Genomic DNA, 23,556 nt, shown 5'->3' with positions numbered 1-23,556 from the left:
ACTATAATACAACTGATAATAATAAAATATTTACAAAAAAAAGTTAAACCTTTTTAACTTTAGCTTTCTAACCTTTTATAAGTTAAAAAAAATGTTTTTTATACACATTTCTGATCAAAGAAATATTGCAACTTCTGATTTTAAAATTTAAGCAGGATGTATTGTGATATAATTAAATTTTTCTTAATTACCCAACCTATCTAGCTACATAGAAGCTGTACAGTAAAACCTTGTTTCCTTATTGGCAGTAACAACATGAAAATGCAGATCTCGAACCAGTTTTCAGGTAAAGTCACACCCCTATAATGGCGTAAAAAAACACCAGCTGTGATACAGAAGCTGTGATGCAGAATCATTCTCTCTCTCTGTGTGCTACTGTCAAGTCAACTGAGGTGGAAAAAGTAGAGCTTTATACTTAAGTAAAATTGCATTTACTCTGGTTAAATCGTACTAAAGTAAAAGTAAAATCACTGATTTCAAACTGTACTCAAAACAAGATCAACTACCTGGGTCTAGTTGGGCCTTTCCAAAACTTTGTTCTCTGTCTGGTGAAGACATTCTTTTGTAAGTCTGGATATTTTTATGTGCCAAAACTTTGGAACTCACTGCCTTTCAACATTAAAATGGCGAGCTCTCTGGGTGTTTTAGATGCATCTTCTCAATCTGATTTTTAATTTTTGAGTTATTTTACAGCCCTTTTTAAAAATTTGTTTTATTATATTTTATAATCTTTATTCATTATTATTTTTTGATTATTTTACTACACATTCCCTGCTTCAGCCTTTTAAGATTTAATCTATTTTTTTGTCAATTTCTTTATTTCCTGTCTTTTTTTGTGAAGCAGTTACAGCTGCATGCTTTAACATATTACAAGTGCTATATAAACAGAGTAATTTTGGGGTTTTTGTGACACAATAAGGTGGAATTCATCTTTATGCCCAGCTTTTCTAGCAGATACTTTAAGGTTTTGTCCTGAATTTACCTGATATTTGAAACAGCTCATAACTCACTACACCCAGTTCCAACTGAACAAAATCAGCCTGAGAGCATGATGCCACCATCACTAGTATCGTGTTCTTCTTTTTCTTGTCTTCTCATATTCTGCTGTGCTATGGGGTGAGGTGGTAAGATGGAGGCCATTCATTGTGCAGAAAATCAACTGTCAGCTTAATTTCACACACACACACATAAAAACCACAGAAGTCTGAAACACTGCATATCACCAAAATTAGTGTAGCATTTGTTGCTGGAAATAAGGTTTAAGTTACAAGTGGATTACAAACATTGCCTTACACCAGGTAATTTTGGCACAAAACCTTTAGCTATCTGCCAGAAAGCTCAAGATAAAGATGAATACCACCTTATAATGTGAAAATTACCCAAAGAATGCATCCAGATCTACAAATGAATAGCTCAATGAGAAGTAGATAAAAGTTTTTGGGCAGTGCACAGGAAACGACTCGTAATCTGACGGATGTTTTGATGCTTTTGAAAGGAAGTAGACCAATTTTGCAAAAGTGAAATAGGCTTTGCTCATTGACTCCTACCCCAAAAGATTAAAAGGTCCTTACAGTATTGATCTAGGGCTGTTCACATTTATGCGACCATCGTTTTTCTTTTTTTTAATTCAACTGAAATAAAAATGTCTTGGCTGTCAATTAAACTGTTAATATTATGAGTCACATTACAGGTTTAAAAAAAACTGTAATGATAAATCTTTGCCTCATTATTTTACATCACAAAATTTTGCATTCTAACAGGAATGTTTAGACTTTTAAGAGCAACTTTGTACTGCAGAAACTAAACAATTTTGTATTTATTTGAATTTTAAGACTGAATTCATACTTTTATATGATGTGCATATAGGTTTTAAAAGCAACATAAACACAAACAGATCATCAAACTAGTTTAATTAGTTCGGTTGAAACAAAATCAGGACATTTTATTAACAACCATAGATGTGGTGTTGACTGTTGACAAGTGGAGCCTGTAAGTTCAAACCTGCTGGGCATTTAAACACACTTCTGTGTGTAAACAGTGTTTGTTTAACTTTCACATTATCCATATATGGCTTATGATTTCTCTACTTAGAAAAGTATGATTAAAAACATCAGTATATACACAAGTACATTCATATTTACATACTGAAAAGGTGTTAATCAGTTATTGTTCTCTTAAAAAAAGATTTGACTGAAGAAACTTACATGTTATAGGTCGTAACCTCCTACATAAATGTTTGTCCTTAGGTGTCCGTCTTTTTTAAACATGGTAAAAGAACTATTGAGTGACAAAAACAATACAAATGTCAAACTTTTTGATAGAAAAAGTACAGCTGTTGAACTTAACACTGTCCATCTTCATATACACTGTTGAGTGTCTCTCAACCATTATGTAGTGTCCATAAAACAGAGACTAGGACATGTTCTTGTCATTCTCTGCAGCTTTAACGCTCTCCTTGGGTGTGTCATGTTTGCTGTCCTTTTTCTCCTCTCTCTTTTCTCTACTCCGGCTTCTTTCACGGCGATCCCTGTCCCTGTCTCTGTCTCTGTCCCTGTCTCTATCTCGACCCCGATCTTTCCCACGGTCTCTGTCCCTGTCACGCTCCCTGCTTCTGGATCTGTCCCGTCTCCTGTCCCGTTCTCTATCACGATCACGCTCTCTGTCCCGGTCGCGATTTCTAGCTCTATCCCGGTCGTGGTCCCTCCTGTCAGAATCCCTAGTTCTATCTCTTTCCCTGTCTCTCTCCCGGTCTCTCCTCTTATCAGAGTCTTGATCTCTATGTCGCTCTCCGTCTGTCTCCCTGTGCCTCTCACTCTCCCTCCCTCTGCTGCGCTCTCTTTCCCGGCTACGCTCCCGTTCACGGTCCCTTTCTTTGCCTCTGTCCCACTCTCTTTCTTGCTCTCTGCTCCACCGCTTGCCCTGGTTTCTGTCCCAAGATGGCCTGCCAGGGTGAGGGACTTCTCGCTCTCTGTCCCGCCGCCGGTCCTCTGACACTTCCCTTGGTCTCTCCTCAGGGAGTTGTGAAGGACCTGGCGGTTCCCGGTGCCCCACTTCAAAGCGACTAAAACGCTCTCCACCACGAGGTTCTGAGTCCTCACGAGTGGTGCTGCTTCTCCTCCTTATTTCAGGGGAGTGGCGGCGCCGGTGTTCATCCCTGTGCAGGTCTGGACTGTGGGCTCCCATACGACTTGGAGGGGGTAAAGGAGAGTCTGAAGGAGTTGGAAGCAGCGGACCACTGTGGCGAATAGGCCTTGGCTCATCAGAGTGCCTATCAAAGCGGTACCGCTCTGATCCTCCAAAGCGTTGAGATGGATGGGGTCTACTCTCATGAGGGGGAGGACCTCTTGGCTCATCAAAAGATCCACGATGAGGAGGGGAGTGTGTTCTGGAGCTCCCATACTGGTTATGTGGACTGAAGCGCTGTCCACTCATCTCACTACTGGAAGGTGGACCTCTTCTGTCCTCATACTGGTTAGGTGGAGGTCCTCGGAATGCTTGACCTGGTGGGGGACCCTGATTGTCTTTGTACATATGAAGAGGGTTTGGTTTCTGATCCACGTTTAAATTGAAAGAGTTAGAATTGTCTTTATTATACTGTTCAGGAGGGCCTCGAGGTGGGTCTGCCATAGGGGGCTGAGCCCCATGGTCACCATACTGAGTTGGTGGGGGACCCCTTGGCCCTGGGAAGTGGGACGGAGGAGGGAGTCTGTTATCAAAGTGACCAGGAGGTGGCCCTGCAAAAGTTGGAGGAGGGCCTCTGTTTGCAGAGAAATTAAACGGTAATGGAGGTCCAGTAAATCTTGGAGGAGGTAAACTGGCCTGTCCATCAAAAGCAGGAGGTGGGGGGAGGCCTGGTGGGGGGCCCTGCTGTACCATGTGTTGAGGGGGAATGGAGGGATCAAACATTTGAGGAGCAGGAGCTCTCTGGGCCATTGGAGGAAATGGTGGTGGTGGTCCTCTGGGTGGTATAATATTCTGTGGAACTGGTCCAGGTGGGGGCTGCTGCTGTGGTGGTTGTGTTTGGGTGCCTGCCCACTGGTTCTGATATGGAGGGTACGTAGCTGGAGGTGGGCCATACTGCTGTGTGTTGCCACCTTGCATGGGGGGAGGGCCACGCACTGGAGGAGGGACATGGATGGGTGGAGGGGGCCCCTGCATGGGGGGTGGTCCTGATATCGGAGGAATACCCTGCATTGGTGGTGGCATTGACATAGGTGGAGGCCTCATTGTTAGGTTCTGTCCCTGCATCATGTGGGGTGGGGGAAAGTTGGATGGTGGTGGAATATCAGAAGGAGGTCTGTACTCATTGTTGAAGCCTGATGCTGACATGTGATGTGGCACATGATGGGGCTGAGTATCAACCAGTGCTGTGCTCTGGGTAAGTACTGGAATTGTGGAGGTTATTGTAGTGGTGTTTGGGGGCTCGTTATAATAACTTGAGGGTGGTGTATCTTGGCTGTTCTCATCATAGTCAGAGTCTTCTGTAGCTCTCAAAATACTGGCAGCATTTGGCCAAATACTGAACTTATCCACTTCTTTTTCTACCTTTACTGGCTCAGCCTCCTTACTTTCCACTTCTCTGTCATCCATGTAGTTGACCTCCATATCAGGTTCAACCTCCTCCCCTAACAAAGGAATAGACACCTCTGACTTGTTGGACTCCATGAAGGGTAGCATCTCATTTTCTACTTCCTCTTCAGGCAATGCTGCCTCCGAGCCTTGTGAGGAGTCTGGGAGTTCAACTACATTAGACGGCTGAGGCTCTTGTACTGCAGGCTGTGTTGAAGATGTAGAATCCACCGATGGAGCAGATGTCTCCTCTTTCTCTTCAGTCTCATCACTCTGTCTCCTGTCAGCCACAGCCTGTCGAGGATCCCTGCTCTGTCTGGGATCTCTCCTCTGGTTGATCAAGGGAGCAACTGATGACGACTTAACTAGCTCCTCAACTTTTTTGCCAAGCTGCATTAGCTGAGTGTTGGCCAAAAGGGATTTGGTAGGTTGAGCTAGGAGTGTGGTTGGAAGTGTCAATGAGGCTCCAGGCGTCACTGTTGATATGGTCTGCTGCTCTCCCTGTTTCTGAAGTGCCTGATCACCAAACTTTTTGAGGTTCTCCAAGATCTTCTGTGGATCTGCTATAGATTCAGATGTGGCCTGGCTTGGAACCACAGTTTTGACATCTTCAAATAATGAGTCATCCTCTGGGTCATATGCCACATCATCACCAGCATTCTCATCCACATCTGGCTTCTTAGAGATATCAGGTTTGCTATCCACTACAACAGGCTTTTTAGCCACACTGTAGCTCCTACTGGGGTCATACTCTTCTTCTGGATCATAAGGTCGGTCGTCTTCATCCTCTTCTACCTGTTCTTCTTTTGAACTTTGTGCATACTGCCGGACAATGGGGTCTAACATTGTAGTGTGTGGGACAGTGAGTTCCCCTCCGTGATCAGAGGGAGAGTTAGAAGCTGAGTCATGCTTTTTCTTTGCAAAAAGTGTGTTGAGGATGGTTTGAAGGGGAGTGGCAGCTGCTCCAGAGGAAGAGCTGGGTTGGGGTGGAGAGTCCTTGCCAGTAGTAGAGGATGTAGCTGGAGCTTTGACAGTGGAAAACAGGGAGAGGACGGAAGAGGCAGTCACAGTGCTGTTTGAGGTCTCAGAGGAACTGGCTGGAGGAGACCCTGGAGGAGTTGTGCTAAAGGGGATTTCAAGGCTCTGTCGAGTGCTTCTGTCTGCTCTGACTGCAGGAGAAAGCTTCTGAAGAGTGTCCTCAGCATCTTTGGTTTGAGTTTTGGACCGTTTTTCTTCTGTTTCCAGAGGGGCACCAGCACGTTTTCGGTCTTTCTGGCAGATCAGCAAACCCAAGAGGAGGTTTGGACGAGCTGGTTCAAGCCCTGCAAGATGGACAAAACAAGAAACTTAGAAGCACTTAATTTGAAACTGTAAAAAATTTCATAAAATACAGTGACATTCTACAAATGAATTCAAAATCTTTTGTCAAGCATTTCTGACTCAGAGAACCACCACCCTCTTAAAATTTTGTATATGGTCAAATCCAGAAACAGTGAAGTTCATTCAACTCAAAAGTGTGCCTTTTTACAAAACTGTAATAAGGTTGGTACATTTGCCTGTTTTCTTGCTACAGGTTTTGGTATTAGTCAGTAGTCATCCAAATTTTCATGAAAAGCCATAGCGAATACAGGTAAGACACAAATGTGCTCAAAATGTGGAGAAACATTTTAATCAGTCTATTTGAAATTTATTTGTACATCTAATTTTTAAATATAAAAAGATGCAGGCAATCAGGAAAAAAGCTCTCCAATCTTCCACTGACCTAACTGTACTGCACTGGTTGATAGCCAAAGGAGAGACTGCAATGTATGTTGATGTAGAATAGCAATATCCCAAATCAAGTGTATCATTCTGTCTAAAAATCCAGTTCAAGATTTTTTTCTACATCAACCAAACAGGGAAAAGATCTCATGCCTGGTATGGTTTTCCATTGAAATAACTTGTGAAGAAGTTTTGCTGATGTTTGCAACCCTTGAGAGCAGGGCTGTTATATTTCCTACATAACCATGTTTCTAATCTTAACAGTTTTGTGCAATTTCTGATGAAATACTTGACTATTATCTGACTTCTCACATTGCAAAAATGTAAGTTTTCTGCAGTATTCCCCACAGAAACTGATCACACAGTTGTCAAAATATTTTTAGATACTAAACAGGTCTTAAGAAACAACAGGCTGAGACTGGACTTAAATGGCACCAACCTGCGATGCAAACTCTCTTTATTAGAAATATGATACAGAGTCAGATACACAAAAGAAAATACAGATGCTGTCATATGCAGAGGAGACTCAACAAGGAGTCTGAGTGCCCCCTACAGTACAAACCCATGAATATGACATGCTCTCATTTGGACCAGTCTACATGCACAAGGTGATGCTAATAATACTCACCACATGAAGGACGACCAAAAACAACACAGCTTTTAAAAACCCTTTTTGTGGTTATAAAAACAGTTTCTAAACACAAAGTTATATTATTGTTTCCCTGTAAATCCTTACCTGGCCCATCAAACGGTAATAGTTTGGAGGGTAATGGATCCTTCGAGCCAAGTGGGATGAGATAGAGGTCTTTGATGCGACGGTTGTTGTTAGCGACCACGCCAAATCTTTTCCTGCTGCTAAAGTAAGAAAAAAGAGAGACATATGCCACCTCCTCTTCTTCTGTGGCTGGGTGGAAACGGATCAGACACAGTTCCTACAAACACAAAAAGAACAAGAAGAAAAGCTGCATTTCAGTGATGCAAGACCTTTAAATAGATGTGAAGCTTCTTTCATGCAAATTTACTTTGTTCCAAACAAACCTTGGAAAGGGACGTTTTCAGTTTTCCAACATAGTCCCACACTGTGTTTGGAGATATGCGACCACCAACATGAATAGTGTCTGGCAAATCCTGCACAGGGACAAAATTCTGCATTAGTCTGTTGCTTTTATGTATGCCCAAATGTTCTGAGGGACATTTTACAGTTTTAGATGTAGCAGGATCTCATTAACAAGGTAGAGGTCCTAACCTCTTTTAGGTGTTCAAAGGATCCTGACACCAGATAGGCCTTGGTCACAAACTTAGCCACAGCCTGCATGTTGATAAATCCCTTCCAGATCTTCTCTTGACTGTGGAGAAAGATCGCAGTCTCGCCCTCAGGGGGAGGCTCTGATGTACTGTAAAGATATCTTATGTTTAGACAAAACTGATCTTATATTCTTTTGACATTGTTTATGCAACAATTTTCCTTAAACAGCTAACTGATAAAATCATGATTGGACTGAGCACCTGGTTTTTGCAGATTTGGTCACAGCTGCTGAGGGTGGTGGAGCTGGGGGCATTGGCAATGACGTCTTGGGTACAACCTCCACAGAAGCAGTAACAGAAGCTGGGAGTGGTTCTGCTGTGCTCGCAGTTTTTTCTGGAGCAGTGTAGGTTACAGTAACGCCAGAGCTGTGACGGGCCATGCGTGGGTCCCTACGTGTGATGGTGACTGACGACACACTGGGGACAATGGTTGCAGGAACCTTGGGTGGGAGCTCCTCCTGATAAAGTTGTTGCTGTGATTCAGGGACAGATGGCTCCACATTGGACTGGTAGGATGGAGGGGTAGGGTGTTGGTAGGCTGAGGGTTCTTGGTGCTGGTAAGCTGCTGGGACCTGTGACTGGCTGGCAGGAGAGGCATCCCCTGATCTGGACAACTTGGGCTCTGGTTTCTTTGTCAGCTTGGCCTTTTTAGCTGCAGGCTCATCTTCTGTCTTCTGACCTATAGGGTAAAATGTGAAAACATGAATGAAGCTATCCATCTTGTACTCAAGCAACTCAGACACCATATGTAAGCCTCTCAATTACCTGTGCAGATTTTACAGTTCAGGTCAAACAGATGAGTCCTGTGCTCAGAAGTGGTATCTTTCAGCATATTACTGAAAACGTCTGGCATGCTGCTGCCACTGTTTCCCTCCACAACAGAGGCCTGAGACCCAGCCGCAGGATTGGAGCCCAACTCCTCTTGGTCCTGTGGGAAGGAAGGGAGCATTATCATTAAAACTGAGCTGAACTTGAGATGACAATCATTCACATTAGAGCCATTTTATGTACTTAACTACATTTTTGTGAAAGGCAGAAGCAAGTAAATTTGAATAAAAGACAACATCTCAGTAAGAAGAGTAACAGGACAGCTGGAAAGACTAATTTGGCGTATCTTAGGGGTCTGATTTTTTAACTGTGTACACAGCACATAGAAAAAGGTGAAAAGAAAAGCATGAAAGTTGGAAGACAGCTTGCCACCACTTACTGCAGCAGAAGCCATGCGAGTAGATGAAGTGGCGGTAGAGATACATACATCTGCATCAGATGTTGGAGGAGCATCCTCAATGTCCATGCTATGTGAGCCCGAGTCGTGCCTGTTGCCCAGTTTATGACGTCCTGCATGACCTCTGGAGCTTTGAGAATGGGCCTGTGGAGGACAACCACATTGAACATTCAGCAATTTTTATTTTTAACTATTTGGATTTTTTTATTATTCAATAGAGAAATAAAATGTACCTGTGGAGCATCAGGCTTCCTCCACTCAGATATCTCCTTAGATAGCAGCTCTTCAGCACTTAGCCTCACCAGTCTGAAGGGACTAACCTCACCACCAATCACCCTGTAGAACAAGCCCTGAAGCAAACATTAAACACAATATTTAAAAATTCTGACATCAGAAAAAAAACACACAGGCTGTAAGGGCTGCTTCTTTATACACAGCTCTATAAAAGATATTTTAACTTGACCGAACACAAACGCACAAGTATGTTTACTCACTTTGTTTTTAGGATCTTTCAGGTTGAACATCAGGGACCTGTATTTGTTCTTGTACTTGCTGTCAGTGCTAAGGCAAAGGTTGAACATTTCTTTTTCTACGGCAACTGCAAGTCTTCCCACCTCACTTTCAGTCATTTTCAGATCGTCACTGTCGCTCACCCTGGTGGCAAGGGAGATACACAAAATGTGTTTCAAGTAGTCTAAGTAGGAAAAAACACTGGTTTTGTGGCACTCTTACCTCTTAAAGAGGATGTCAGTCAGTGAGCGGCGGATGTTCTGCCTCATCTGGTTGTTGGGTGGAGGTGGCATTGGAGACACAGGGGGCGCTGAAGCAGCTGGGTGTGGAGGTTTGGACGAGGAGGAGTGATGGGAGGGACCTGAAGAAACTGGAGAGGATGGGACTCTGGGGGATGATAACGGCTGGGTATGGGATGAAGCATCCTTTTGCTGTGGCTGCTTCTTGGGAATGGTAAAGTTGGTCTTGGTGACTCTCAACGCTCCAGTGACATGGATCGGACCTGGTGGGAATGGAGATGGAGCAGGGGCAGAAGAGGTGCCTGGTTTCTTTGACCTTGTCGAAGTCTTACTCGGTGGTGTTACAGGTCTCTTGGATGCCTTAGGTGTTGTAGCCTGAGAAGAGGTCTTTTTGCCCTTAGGGGAAACCTTAGCTGCTTTAGTGGTTGGGGTCTTCTTGTTTCGTTTGGCTGGTGTTGACTTTGACTCTGGCTGAGGTTTCTCAGGAGTTGAGGCTGGTTCCTTTTCATTCTGTTCCTTCTCACCCTGCTTGTCTTCTTTGGGGGATGCTGGAAATCAAGCACAAGAGCAAACATTTTAAATTGTGGCTTGACTTGTTTCAGCAGCAGATGAGCTATGCAGTGTGGCAGTATTTCACATGCCATTTTTTTTAAATTCACTCTATGATGAAGTGAAGAAAAAGCCATGTAGTCCTTTAAAATGACCATTCTAAATAAATATACAGTTCAAGTTAAACATTGACAATAAAGACCTTCCAAGTGTAGTTATTCAGATCCACATATTCTGCATCACATTTAAAACATGCAGGAGTGGGCAACAGAGTAGCACACAAGCCCCTTTTTATTTTTGGCACATACAGCACCATTTACACAGGCCTATTTGAGAAAGATAGGCTTTCTCTCAAACATAATTTAGTGGCAGTGATAATAATAGTCTGTATGTCCTCATTGCCCAGCAGATTCATTGATCTCAAGCAAATCTTCTGTCAACATCCTTTCAACATTTACTGTTATAAAAATTATCTAGCTCATTCAATTAATTTCAATAAACATGGCTTCACAGGTCTTTTACACTAGCATGTTCAGACCAGCTGTTACACTACTTAATAAATCTTCGATTCATCTCCATGCATTGGCTATGTGGATCAGAATAAAAGTGAATGAGTAATGGTAATTTTCATATAGTTATCAATACTGAGCAGTAAATTCAATCATTCACTGTTATTATCTGCAGCTAAAGACCCTCAACAGTGACAATATAACCAGTTGGCAAAGCAATATGCTCCAGCCTTTAAACTACACCAACTCTATTTTTTCATATGAATAAATTATGCATGTTTACAAAGAATACAATTTTGCATAATCAATAGTTTCATATGAAGGGGTTAACCCCAATGTGCACCAATAGCTACACACGCATGTAAACTATCTACTAAATATTGCCATCTGCAGACCCAAGTGCTTCATCGAACAGCCATAGTTGCATGTCAAGGATGCATTTGACATAGCATTTGCCCAACTTCGAGGCAAAGATTACACCCACTTGATACTTGATTCTTAAATACTGTTATATAGTGCAGACCAACATATTGAGACTCCAAGCAACAAAGTTATGATTAAGCAGTCAAACCAATTACTCATTTAAAAAAAACAGCAAAATACAGCCTATGCAGGCAAGACTCAAGGAACCATAACATCCTCTTTCTGCAAGTAAAACTGTTCTCAAACTGAGTCTATCTATAGGTGTTGCATTTACTTAAGAACTTACAAACTTAAAACAAATCTTTCACAATACCAGTATAGCAATAGTTAATTTTTTCATGTCAATTCAACTAATTTTCTCTAAACATCAGATGTCATCCGTTGCAAATGGTGTGTAAAGGCACTCTGCATGGGGCTCCTTCTTCTGTATTCTGTGTGCTCAGTGCAGACCTTCTTCCAAGGTCATCTTTTACGTGACTCTTCAGAACTTCATTGCAGTTATCTCCAGGTGGTCTGGTCTCTATGCAGAGCTTCTTTCTCTTCCTTCCATTCACCATCTGGCAGCTACTGGAGTGTCATGTCTCCATGGTGTGTGCAGATGTATCAGTTGTATTCACTTGTTTGATGCACTGGTCAGAAAATCCTACACCAAACCAACACTGCTTATATAATCAATCAAGGCATCCTAATATATTTATATCACCTTTTATTTAAAAAGCCAGTTCCCACGAGAAAAATATGCATCATATTCAATATGAATCAAAACTTTGGAAAAAGTCAATCTGTTGTCCACAAACTTAATAGCAGAAAAAAAAATCAAGGTTGTGCGGAACAACTGATATCACAGCTCAATATGAGCCAAGATAGCTTCATCAGTCCAGCTCTGAGCTCTGAGACACCTACCTGCTTAATAGAGGGAGGAAAGGACCTCATAATGGGTCAAGCAGCTGAGATGATAAATACAGAAAATGGAGAAACTAGTGCAGGTAATCTGGGTCACATAACAAAGTATCCCCAGCCAATTCATTATATCTACAAATGTATATCCAGGCTAAGCTCCACCTTGTTGATGGCTCTGACTTAATCACTTACTTCTTCTGTATCAGCCTTAAAATTTAACTGAGGTATTCAAAAGGGGTACTCCAGCTACTCCACATAACACTTTGAAAATGTTGTAGCAGCAAGGAAGTGGTATTTAAAAAGCTACAATAAAATTTGATACAATAGGGCTATAAAGTGCATAGTTTGCTTGTTTCAAGCACAAAAACCCAAGCCTGATTCTACAGGCCTTATAATGCAAGAGTATAATTTTTTTGGACTTTGTTGCCCAGTAGATACATCTTTCTCTTGTAACAAAGACTTGTTATGATTTAGTCTGACATCAATATGAGTCACTGTGGCCTTCCAAAGCTCTCAAAGCTCTTTACAATAACTTATCTTGATCAGTGCAATCTGTGGAGTGCCCCTTTTAGAAACATGTTCTTGATGATTTGATACTCACCCAAAGCTAAAGGCAAAACTTACCTTTTCCAAAGCTGCCACCAATTCACTGAGTAACAAAATAAAATCAACACTGTGCAAATCATTTTAGAGTCTAGCATACAGCTGAGTTCTTCTCCAAACACTCATGTTCTTCCCCAAATATGAGGATTTCTAAGTTATGTTAAAAACATACAAACCACATTTATCACTGAAAAACAACAATGTGGTTTCAACAACAGGCCAAGACCTTTAAAGAGATACATACACTTTTTGTTTAACACTGTTGGAGATATGGGTGTAGTCTTTTCTGGTGTTACTGCAATGTAATTATGGTCGCTGGACCAGGATGCAGTTGCCGGCGGGGGTGGATGTTCCACAGCATGCTCATCTTCATCATCCTCATCTGGATCAGTGGTGTGATCTTCCTCGCTGTCCGACTCCTCTTGGCTCTTTTTCTGCGCCTTCTTTCCACCAGCGCCGCTCTTCTAGATGGATGGGAACAGAGATACATTCAGGCATTTTAGAAACAGAACACAGCAGACTAACAGTAAGACTAACATAGCTAGAAATAAGAATGTTTTTGTAAAAATACATCCCTCTATGAAGTTCTGAAAATCTTATTTCAAATTTCTCAGCTCTTTTGCCCTTTGTAATCACTGTAGGGTTATTTATGCTAATCAGAGGTTTTAATAGAAAATCCAAACCCATCTTTGGACTGGCAGCCTTTAATCCAGTACTGTATGCAGCAGCTGTAAACCTAGACTAAATGTATTGAAAAATAAACAGTTTGCTCTTGTTGTGTACTGATTTGTTTTTGTGAGTCAGAGATACAGAGAGAATGACTCAGGATTAAGTAAAATCAAAGTTCTGACATTTTGTTTAAGTTGAAGTTCTCCGAAGTAAAAGTCCAGGTTTGAAACTCCACAATGATTAATGTTCCTTTACTTACTGTACATGACCATACATATCGGGCATGCTTGATTTGGAAAGCATCAGTGTTGACATTCTCTTCCAGTGCTTTAAGAGTTAAGACCCCCAGTTATTTTGGACTGATGAAATCACAAGACTTCTCTGGCAAAATTCAATAACCTTCAACAGCAACCAATGAAAGTTTGACCGCTATCTTTTGTTTTTTAGGACAGAATTAAGACAACACTGGAGATAATGACTTAGCAGGACGAGGGAAACGTGATTTTGGATTTTTGCTGATACTGCTCTAAATGAAAAAAAATTGTGAATAAAACTAGGTCTCCTGTATAAAAAGTGACCTGTTACAAAATTTGCCTCTACTCCTAATTGATTAGGTCTGCAGGGCAGTTCCCTAGGACAATCATGACAAAGTGCTTGAAATAACACAAAAAACATCCAAGTGTGAAAAATAAAATGGTAATGATTGATGCTTGATGATCAAGCCCAAAACTTTAGTCCTCAAAACAGGTTTAAAGTTTAAGGAATTAAGATAATAAACAAACTTCATCTGAAGCAGATCTGTTGATTCTCATTTTCACTGTACAAATTTATTTGTACATATTCATATGGTCAGATACTGATAACTAACTTTTACCGATACTGATATTATGCATGTACTATAATCCATTCCTAAACAAAAATATTTAACTACATAAAGAACTGAAAGTTCTGCAGGTAATTCTGTTTTACAGTATTCATATTTTCACTTCTTCTCTTAAGATTTCTCCTACTGTGCTATTGCAAATAACTGTTACTTAACATTTAATTAACACACAAGATCTTGGCAATGGTGACAAGGTAACAACACGAGAAAACTGAACATAAACAGTACTAAAAAAATCTTCATTAAGTTGAAAAATTTAGAGACTTTATAAGTTCAAACTTATGCACAGGTTAGATCAGACTGCCTTTTCATTCCCCTTTCTTCAGGTGCACTGAGAAATCTTATATAACCCTTTGGGTTGTGTGAAAAGAAAAACGTTCCCCTTATGGAGTCACTACACATTCTCCAGGGCTGTGAAAATCAGCAGCCTTATTAACATACCATTTAACACTAATATAACATAATAGCTTGTAAAGTACTTAATGGTATTCACACAGATAAATTGATCTATAGAATTATAACTTAAGTCTGCATGCAGTACTGTTGCTATAAAAAACACAACTAGAATTGCAATTCTTTTGATGAGCTGACGAGTCAGTAATAGGACCCCTTTCTGATTATCACATCCACTGAGCTTAGCTTTTACCATCACAGGTTACACCATGGTTGCCCCTGGTATCTGGCTCTGTTAAAAATGAGTCATCATCAGGAGACAACCGCTTTCATAGCAAAATTGAGGTTTCCAACCAATTGCATTTACTTCCTTATGGGGACCCATCTAACCTAGGACAAATAATAGCTGCCGATAACCACTAAAAACAACACATAAAAACATGTTAAGAGCAGCAGCAAAGCAATCTGTGCCCATTTAAACACCCAAATTGACTTCTTTGTGACATGTGATGCAGCAGTTATTTTTTTTAATACAAAATGAATCTAGTAACATTTGAATGTGCAAAAACATCAAGGTTATTGTTTTTTTTTTGTTTGGGTTTTTTTTTGCATTCAAACACACATTTCTTTGGAGCCAAATTTGAACCAAAGCTGTACAGTTGTAACCATACATAATCTATATGTCTAACAATTCCTTAATAACCATGTCACGATTACACTGTTTTAGTCATTTATCAACTACAAAACTATAATGAGCATCCTCAAAAACACCAGGTATAATGTATCAATCTCCAAAACATTAAAATAAGCCAAACATTTAGCAAACATTAGAATTATATCAATGTTGCGATAAGAATTTACATCATTATTGTAATTTCAACATTACTGAGACATGTTAGGCATAAAACAATCCTAGGGATGTGCTTTAGCAGTCAAAAAAATTCAATGTACAAAAAGTTAAGTGTCTCAGTAGCACATCATTTCTCTTGAGAACAAAGGCAAAGACATTTATTATTTTCATGGAGAGGCAAAGGACATCGTTACAAGTGGTCCAAGTTACCTTTGGTGTGGACTTGGATTTCGCACCCTTGGCCTTTTCCTTCGACTTAGGCTCCTTGACATCAGTGATGGACTTCATGGCAGCAGCAGCATGTCTCAGGATGCAGTCGTTGCCACAGTACACCGAGTCTGGCTGAGCGTTATTCTCACAGCCAGGCCCGATGCATTTGGGAAGGGAAGAATCCTCCTCAGCCCTCTGCCCAGCCTCCTCCTCTGGATCCTCAGCTGTTGATGTTGTTTTAACCTCCACGTTTGACGCCACTTTCTGCTCCGTGTCTGATGGTTCTTTCTGCTCTGTTGTGGCTGCTGCTTTGTTTTCCACCCCGGGGGCTGATTTCTGGTCTGCCTTTGGTTCGACTGGCTGCTGTACAGCCTGCTCCAAGTCAGTACACAATCAAATTAATAGCTAACGATGGTACATTATGCAAATTTCTTTCACAATTTAAGCGCTCAGAGAGCTCTACTATATTTTATCAATAGCAATGATTAATCAAAGATATATTTTCAGTTTAAAGCTCTGGCAAGCCACTCGCTGTTAGCATTATGCTGCATATGGTATCTTAGGCTTGTCAATACATTGCTGAAGAGACTGGGGCAACTGGGCTCTATATTGGGTTCTTTCAATGGCTTCTCTAAAACTACCAACACCACCAATGTAAAACTCAAGGAGTATGAGGCAATGTGCCATAGAAACAGACTGACAAATTAACAATTTCAATTCAATGTGGTTTAAGTGCAAATCATTTACATAACAAAAAAGTTACTCATAGTATGATAGAATCCTTTGCCAATTAAAATAAAGAATAAAAGGTATAAATTATTCAACAACATGCTGATATCATTTAATAACAACACAATTTCACACATTTTAAATATCACATCTGTAGTAACCTACCGGCTGAAATATTTTTATCTTCTTCTTCCCAGTTGGATTAGTAGCTTTCTCTATCCTGCCTTTGATGCCCTGGTCCTCGACTATCTTCTCCTCAGTTGCAGATGTTGAAGATTGAGGTACTGCTTCAGCCTGACTCGCTGACAGACTGACTTCTACTCCACTAGTGTTAGATTTCTCATCAGATGCAGTGGGAGTCGAAGCAGAAACGGGCGGTGGAAAACCAGCTTTGGGCCTCCCGATCTCTGGATAGAGGTTTGATGTGGCAGGTCTGACCACCTGGTTTTTCTTAGCAGTGCAGTTGGGGCAGATGTAGTCTTCCCCATTTCTCTCCATCAGGCGCCCCCGGGCCTCAGTGATGCCCACACAATCTCCATGGAACCACTCCTCGCAGCGGTCACAGCAGATCATGAACCTTGAGGGTAAAAAGGACAAACAGACACGCTTCTTCAAAGAAATGCTCAGGTGGCTTTCCACATTCTTTGACAAGATAACTTGAGGTATATCATGGTTTTACTGATAGCTTGACAACCGTGGGAGACATAAAATAACACTCTAACATTAATTAGTTGCAAGTCAAAAACTGCCATAATCACATGTTGCTTGAAAAGCTAAGTGAATTCCATAATCTCTTAGAATTAAAAAACCATCAGTATAATCATAATACCATTATTAAAAGAAAAAGATATTTCAAAAGATACCTTTTGTTGTGTTTCTGGCGGCAAATGCAGTACAAGGCATTGGGGTCATAACCTCCATCATCAGACTCAATGGATGATGAGGACGATGATGTTGAAGAGTCCTCATCTTCATCCTCTTGTGCCTGGTGCTTCTGTGCTTTCCCTACAGCTGGAGAACTTTTAGGTTTTACCTCCCTCTTGGAATAAGTGGTGTTTTTGTTGGCAGGAGGAGGAGCTTTAACTGCTGTATTGTTCTTATTTACAGCCCTCTTTTTGTTGATGTAAGTTCGTATTGGTCCTCGTTTAACTGCCATTGAAGGCTTTTCTGCACTGTCCACAACAGTCTCTTTAGCAGTGTCTTTCTCCGTTTTCTCTTTGACATCATTTTCTCCAATGTCTTTTGTCTGCTCATTGCCCCCTGTCATCTCAGAGACCTGCTCTGGCTGAGGCTGTGCAGTGTTTCTACTCCCTACATCTTCAGGGTCTTTTTTCTCTGGTAAATGGTCTTTGTTATCTTCCTCATTCTCAGAACTTCCCTCATCTTTGACTGCTACTCCACTGCCTCCTCGGGTCTGTCTGCCACCTTGAGTTTTACGTTGGGTTGGCTTCCTTGTGCCGCTTCTCGTCCTCCTCTCTGGAGACTCTACCTTGTCTTCTGCTGCCTTGGTGTCAGCGCTTCCATCAAAGCTGGCTTCTGACGCGGTCTCTGCATCAGTTGGGGTTTGGGAAGGAGGATCTCCGCTTTCCACGCTGGGTGGGGCACTCCTTCTTGAACCTCTCTTGGCATTTAAAAGAAACTCCTCTAGTTTGTCAGTGCGCTTGGACTGCCTGCCACTGCGACGGACAGGGCAGCGGTTCTCAGGGCTGTCAACAGCTGCCTCCACTGGCATTTCTCTCTTTGCAACGGTGGACTGTCGGAAACCCCAAGTCTTTTTTACTACACTGCCCTTGGAAGATTTTTCTAGCTCAGCTATTTCTTCACTGGATACATCCTCATTTTCAGGTTCTTTCTGCTGGCTGTATTCTCCTACAAAACCTGAGAATGTACAACAAAAACAGCTGTGGTCAAAAGAAAATTATCAAAGCAAGTTATGAGAAAGAAATACAACACCACAAAGAAAGCACAGGTTATTTAGATATATTAGATAAATACAATATCAGTGATCCCAAGGAAATGTTAGGATCAAGTGAACAAGCTGATTAGATTATTTTCAAAATGATTTTCTCACTTCGATCTTACTTACCCTGCAACTTCCTTAAATTTAAAACAAAATCATCCAAGATCAAAGAACCAAAGCCCACAATTTGTGTCACTTCAATTTCCCCAGCCCTAAATTATGGAAGAGAAGAAGCTCATCCATGGTACCTTGACAGCAGCTATCCATATGTTCCTGGCTTTGCTCTGGCTCAGGGGCTAGAGAGAGCACAGGGCTCACAGTCTCCTCCATAGATGATGGAGTCAATCACTACTTTCAAACTGAATATCTATAGAGGAGCACAAGAAACAAGCTATGAGTCACTCCTTTCAATCAATTATTTGAAAAATACAAAGGGCTCCAAGCATATTGTTCAATAGAAGTACTAGGTCTTGTGTTAATCATGAGTAACATTTGCTTGTTTCTACCAGTCTTTCAAAACTGTTACAACTAATCTACTAATTTTACTAAGTAGTAAAAAAAATTGCCACCTATGACTGGAGAAAAATAAAAGCAAAAACACAAAAGACATGCATTGACAATAGTATGCACACTGTGCTTGGCCATCAGTTTATCATTCTACAGTCTAGGAACAATGTGTCCATAAGGACTGACAAGACTTGTGAATATGAATGATTTACAAGATGCTTTCAAATAATGGTTAGTGTTTCTGTCTCCAAAGCAAACACAAAAACATAGTTAAATGGGAGATCATCGGATGCAAAAGATCTTGTCAAAGCCTTGCGTTTTAACACAAGAAAATTAAGTAGTCTTTTTCCTTGAAGACAGGTCTTCAGTTTGAATAGGAGTTTTCAACACACTCAAATAGAAAATAGAAAGTAAGAGCCATAGAATTCATCACAAGTTCATCTATAAGATGGCCCCCACATGCTGTAATACTATGCTATACTGTACAAGCAGGATTTAGTCACTTTCCCAACATTAATCTATTCTAGACAGTTGTCAGGAACTACAATAGAATACAAATTTATCACAAGACCAACTATGTCATATCTGAGTAAAAGGTTCTGAGGTATAACTTACATATCTGTAAACAGTTAGAAATATTCAAAAGTGATGCATGATATAGGATTTCTGCCCATAAATTGTGGATTGTGCAGATAAACCTATTTTAGCCAAAATTGATACAGATATTTTATTGATACAGATATATAAACGCAGTTCAGGCATAAAATATCACAAACTAAGAGCACTTCAAAGTTCACTTCAGTGCTTAGAAAACAATTTAAAGTTAAAGGAATGATGCCAAACAAAGGAAAAATGAGTTCAGATGATAACAGTAGCTAATTCTGCCTAAAACAGCACAGATTTATTTGCACATACAGCTGATATATCACTTGTGAATATCAGCAGAAATTTTCCAATTCTACAGAACACAGAAAAACAACTTTTTAAGTTAGTACCTTCCTGATCATGCTGTGCATCCCTTTATTTAGTAAATACATGCCTTTCAGACTGACAACGTAATTGCATGATTAAGATGTTAAAACGAGCAGGTTTGCAGGTACAACCACATTAAATGTTTACTCTATATGAGGCATTTAAAAATGCAAAACACTGAGAAGTCAAACGGAATATTAATAGTTTAATTTGCTGTTTGTATCAAATTAAAAATTAAATAATTAATAAGTCAAAACATGTGCCAAAAACAACAACCAAAAAAAACAGTTTAGTCATTCAACACATGTACTTCATTCAAGACAGCCAAGTGCCACTTTATTTTAACTCTCAAAACTAGCAGGTCATGTATTTACCTGCAGGTCAGCAGTGATGAGTAACAGAGTGCTTTTCAAAACACAACCAAGTTGCTGCAGCAGTTGTCATTGGTCTTGGTACACAGTAGAATAATCTGCAAAAATAGGAAAACACAAGTTAGGGTCAAAGTATTCCACAATCCTCAGAATAATTCAGAATTATTATCAATGGGGAACCATGCTAAAACCAAACAGATCAACATTTAGCTGCATGTGACTGACGAAAATACATCTCCTATGAATGTTTTTATTTACATTGCAAATAATTTTGCAGTTTTAATCAAAGCAACTGACATGAATGAGAAACCATCACATGGTACTGTCTGTACCAAACACAGCTGAGTGTAAGCATGTCACTCCGTTTGAATAAAGAATTATAAGATACATGCATGGCAATAATTCGTGTCCAGAGCACATATCTTTATTGTTTAAGCCTTCAGGCATTGATAAGCACTGCACAACGGAACGACAGATAACATCCAACCGGAGACTGAGAGGGACTGAAACAGGATTCCTCCATAGGCGTGCTTGTGGTCACGGTACCGTGCCACGTGAATGGGAGGAAAACTGTTGCTGTGTAGGTGGGAGGGGCACGGGGCGAAAATCAAAATTCAACGCAAGCACTGAATACTTAAAAATCAATTGAATCGCCTTTGTAACTACACGTCAATGATATATACATACATGCGTGCATATATCAATAACAAGGGTACAACGGCTGTTGCTTTGAACACTGAAAACGGAAGCTTCATGGGGCCTGTCGGCGAATGATTTAAAAAAAAACTCAAATTCCGCTACAACCATGCATAGTTGTAATGTTTATAGTCAAAGGAATTTGGCTGATATTGATTAAACACGTTGAGGTGTGTTTGGTGGATGAGATTAAGACAAACAGCGTCAACATGCTAACTGCATCACCAACGTTGGCCGACAACCCAGCCTTCTATCAGAGCACGAGCTCAATAGCAACTGTTTAACCGTTAGCTAACGTAAACCTGTTAGCACTGAAACTCATTAAGATAGCAATCGTACCTAAACATGCTACACTTGAAATTCGTCTTATGACAGTAACTAAACCCTTGTACTTTTGACCCTTTTATCTGTAAAGGAATTCTTCCGATACAATAAGGAACTGCACATTGCAAAACGTGCACTCGCAGCTAGCGAGACTTGCTAACACAAGCTAACTGCAGCCTAAAACGCATCAAGGTGACGCCCAAAACGTGAAAACATAACTTACCAAAATCGAAATTCAAGTACAAGCTTATTTGCAGCAAAGCCGACTAATAACCAACAAATACGGATGACAAGAGTCAACTTCAATAGTTTATACAACTTGAGATTACATTTTACGTCAGGCGCATCGTATTCAACACTGCCCCCGATTACTTCAACGAGGACAACCAGATTAAGTCCACTAAATAGTGACATCAAAGCGTCCCACTGAATTAAAACGCATACATCAATGTTATCTTTAAAATAATTGTTGTATCCTACCCACCTCTGTACACTAAATACCGATGATATGCCCTCGCTGGTCGGTCAATCCTCCATTTTCCATTCCCGCTGGAGCTAGCTGACTGCGGCAGATGGCTGACAGTCTACAACACATGCGCAAAGAATCTCTAGCGCTTCTAATGGCCAGGAGGAGGACTAGCAGTCACAGAAGCCGGTGGTCTATTTGTTTGGCTTGACTCGGATCATTTAACAATTAATACGCAATCTTTTACAAGGTATGGTAAATATGCAATCTTCCAGCATTTTTACATTCGTCTTATACTATTAAGTAAATAACAATGCATTGACAAATAATGATCTTTAACACAAGCATCTGACAGAATGTTTTCAATGCAGGTTTCAATTTTAACAATCTGCTGGCTTCATTTTCAATGTTTTAAACAACCACGCATTTATCTGGAATTATTTTATAAATATCAGTTGTTGGCTGACAAATGTTTGACTGTTGTTTACCTTAGCAATGCATGCACCAGTGTTGAATTGTACGACATATCTGCGTCTTTTGCCCCCTAAATTTTATTCAGTATAGCTGGCATGCAGTGTCATGAAATAGTGGACAAACCTTATAGTACCCTTCTGTTAAAGAAAGAAAAACCCACAATTGCCACTGAAATAACTTGAAACTGACAAAAGTAATATAAATACATTTTAACTGAAAATTAAGTCATGAAAACCAGACATTGCTTTTGAATTGTGGTTCAACAGAATAATTAAAAAACTAATGAAACTGGCCTGGACAAAATTGATGGTATGCCTAGAAAAGACTGTCCTGTAATTAGCATCACAGGTGTCTTCAAACGCATAATCAGTGAGTCTGGCTTACGAGTGAAAAGTTGTCCATGTGCTGTTTGGTATCGTGAGCATGGACCACAGAAAGCTAAGGAGAATGTTATCCCAGGAGCTTATAAAGAAAATTTTAGACAAGCATGTTAAAGGTAAAGGCTATAAGACCATCTCCAAGCAGTTTGATGTTACTGTGACTGCAGCTGCATATATTATTCAGAAGTTTAAGGACTGAATCCAACCTCCCTGGACGTGGTGGCAAGAGGAAAATTGATGACAAATTGAAGAGAGGGGTAATACAAATGGTAACCAAAGAACCCAGAACTTCCAAAGAGATTAAAGGTGAATGCCAAGGTCAAGGTACATCGGTCTCAGGACACACCATCTGTCGCTGTATGAGCCAAAGTGGACTTAATGGAAGACAACCGAGGAAGACTCCGCCGTTGAAAACAAATCATAAAAAATCCAGAATGGAATTTGACGAAAATGCACATTTACAAGCCACAAAGCTTCTGGGAGAATTTGTTTTGGAGAAAAGTGACAAAATTGGAGGTTTTTGGCAGGTCACATCAGCTCTAAGTTCATAGATTCAAAAAAGAAGCATAAAAAGAAAAGAACAAAACATTGGACTATTATGAAGTGACCTTCTATACTGTAAGCCCTGATCTAATTACTATTGAACATCTGTGGAAAGAGTTGAAACATGCAGTCTGAAGAAGGCACCCTTCAAACCTGAGGAGTGTCATGTGGAGGAGATGTCTCCCAAAACTTAGAGGAGGTGTCCTCCATCCTGCAAGAGGGACCTAGATCGAAGGAGACGAGTAGCTGCTTTGAGCAAATGGCATCCTGTACGCTGAAGTGTAAGACACAGGAGAGGACAACAGCCAAGCCAAAGAAAAACCTAAGCTGGACCTAAAAACCCTGGTGATGGAGCATGTCTCTCTTTGGAGGCAGTTTCAAAAGGCCATCAGTCCGAAATCCAGACGGAAATACAAACATAAAACTGATAATAAAAAAGTTGAAAGTCTGATTCAATATATTCAGGTAGTAAACATATGTTCTGTAAAGATGGATCCCTGCAGAGAATTGTGCAATATTTTTTGTATTGATACTTC

The 23,556-nt window shown here is 40.6% G+C and overlaps 1 protein-coding gene across 3 annotated transcripts; it reads right to left on the bottom strand.

The window, feature by feature from the left end:
• Window positions 1–1,941: 1,941 nt before the first annotated feature.
• On the bottom strand, window positions 1,942–21,738 carry dido1 (death inducer-obliterator 1). 3 transcript variants are annotated; one of them, XM_041783066.1, is made up of 17 exons: window positions 21,642–21,738; window positions 20,141–20,235; window positions 18,536–18,654; window positions 17,191–18,205; window positions 16,493–16,904; window positions 15,599–15,970; window positions 12,838–13,057; window positions 9,593–10,157; window positions 9,355–9,514; window positions 9,094–9,210; window positions 8,843–9,004; window positions 8,401–8,563; window positions 7,837–8,314; window positions 7,577–7,724; window positions 7,369–7,458; window positions 7,067–7,262; window positions 1,942–5,891 (listed from the first exon to the last, which is right to left on the bottom strand). In XM_041783066.1, the coding sequence occupies exons 3-17, from the start codon at window positions 18,615–18,617 to the stop codon at window positions 2,413–2,415; spliced, it is 7,659 nt and encodes a 2,552-aa protein (XP_041639000.1). In that variant the 5' UTR covers window positions 18,618–18,654; window positions 20,141–20,235; window positions 21,642–21,738; the 3' UTR covers window positions 1,942–2,412. The 3 variants fall into 3 exon arrangements, with proteins under 3 accessions (XP_041639000.1, XP_041639001.1, XP_041639002.1); XM_041783067.1 differs by having other exon boundaries at window positions 8,891–9,004; XM_041783068.1 differs by lacking the exon at window positions 18,536–18,654.
• Window positions 21,739–23,556: the final 1,818 nt, after the last annotated feature.

Source organism: Cheilinus undulatus, linkage group 3, assembly GCF_018320785.1.
Source record: "Cheilinus undulatus linkage group 3, ASM1832078v1, whole genome shotgun sequence".
In the NCBI taxonomy this organism is placed as follows: Eukaryota; Metazoa; Chordata; class Actinopteri; order Labriformes; family Labridae; genus Cheilinus; species Cheilinus undulatus.
This window is presented reverse-complemented; position numbering and strand designations above follow the sequence as displayed.

Bases quoted from the DNA above. Each gene is read 5' to 3' on its own strand.
- dido1 (XM_041783066.1), bottom strand. From the start codon at position 18,617: ATGGAGGAGACTGTGAGCCCTGTGCTCTCTCTAGCCCCTGAGCCAGAG. The intron at 9,515-9,592 runs GTAAGAGTGCCA...CCTTGCCACCAG, and splicing joins ACTGACATCCTCTTTAAGAG to GGTGAGCGACAGTGACGATC. The intron at 5,892-7,066 runs GTAAGGATTTAC...TCCATCTTGCAG, and splicing joins ATTACCGTTTGATGGGCCAG to GGCTTGAACCAGCTCGTCCA.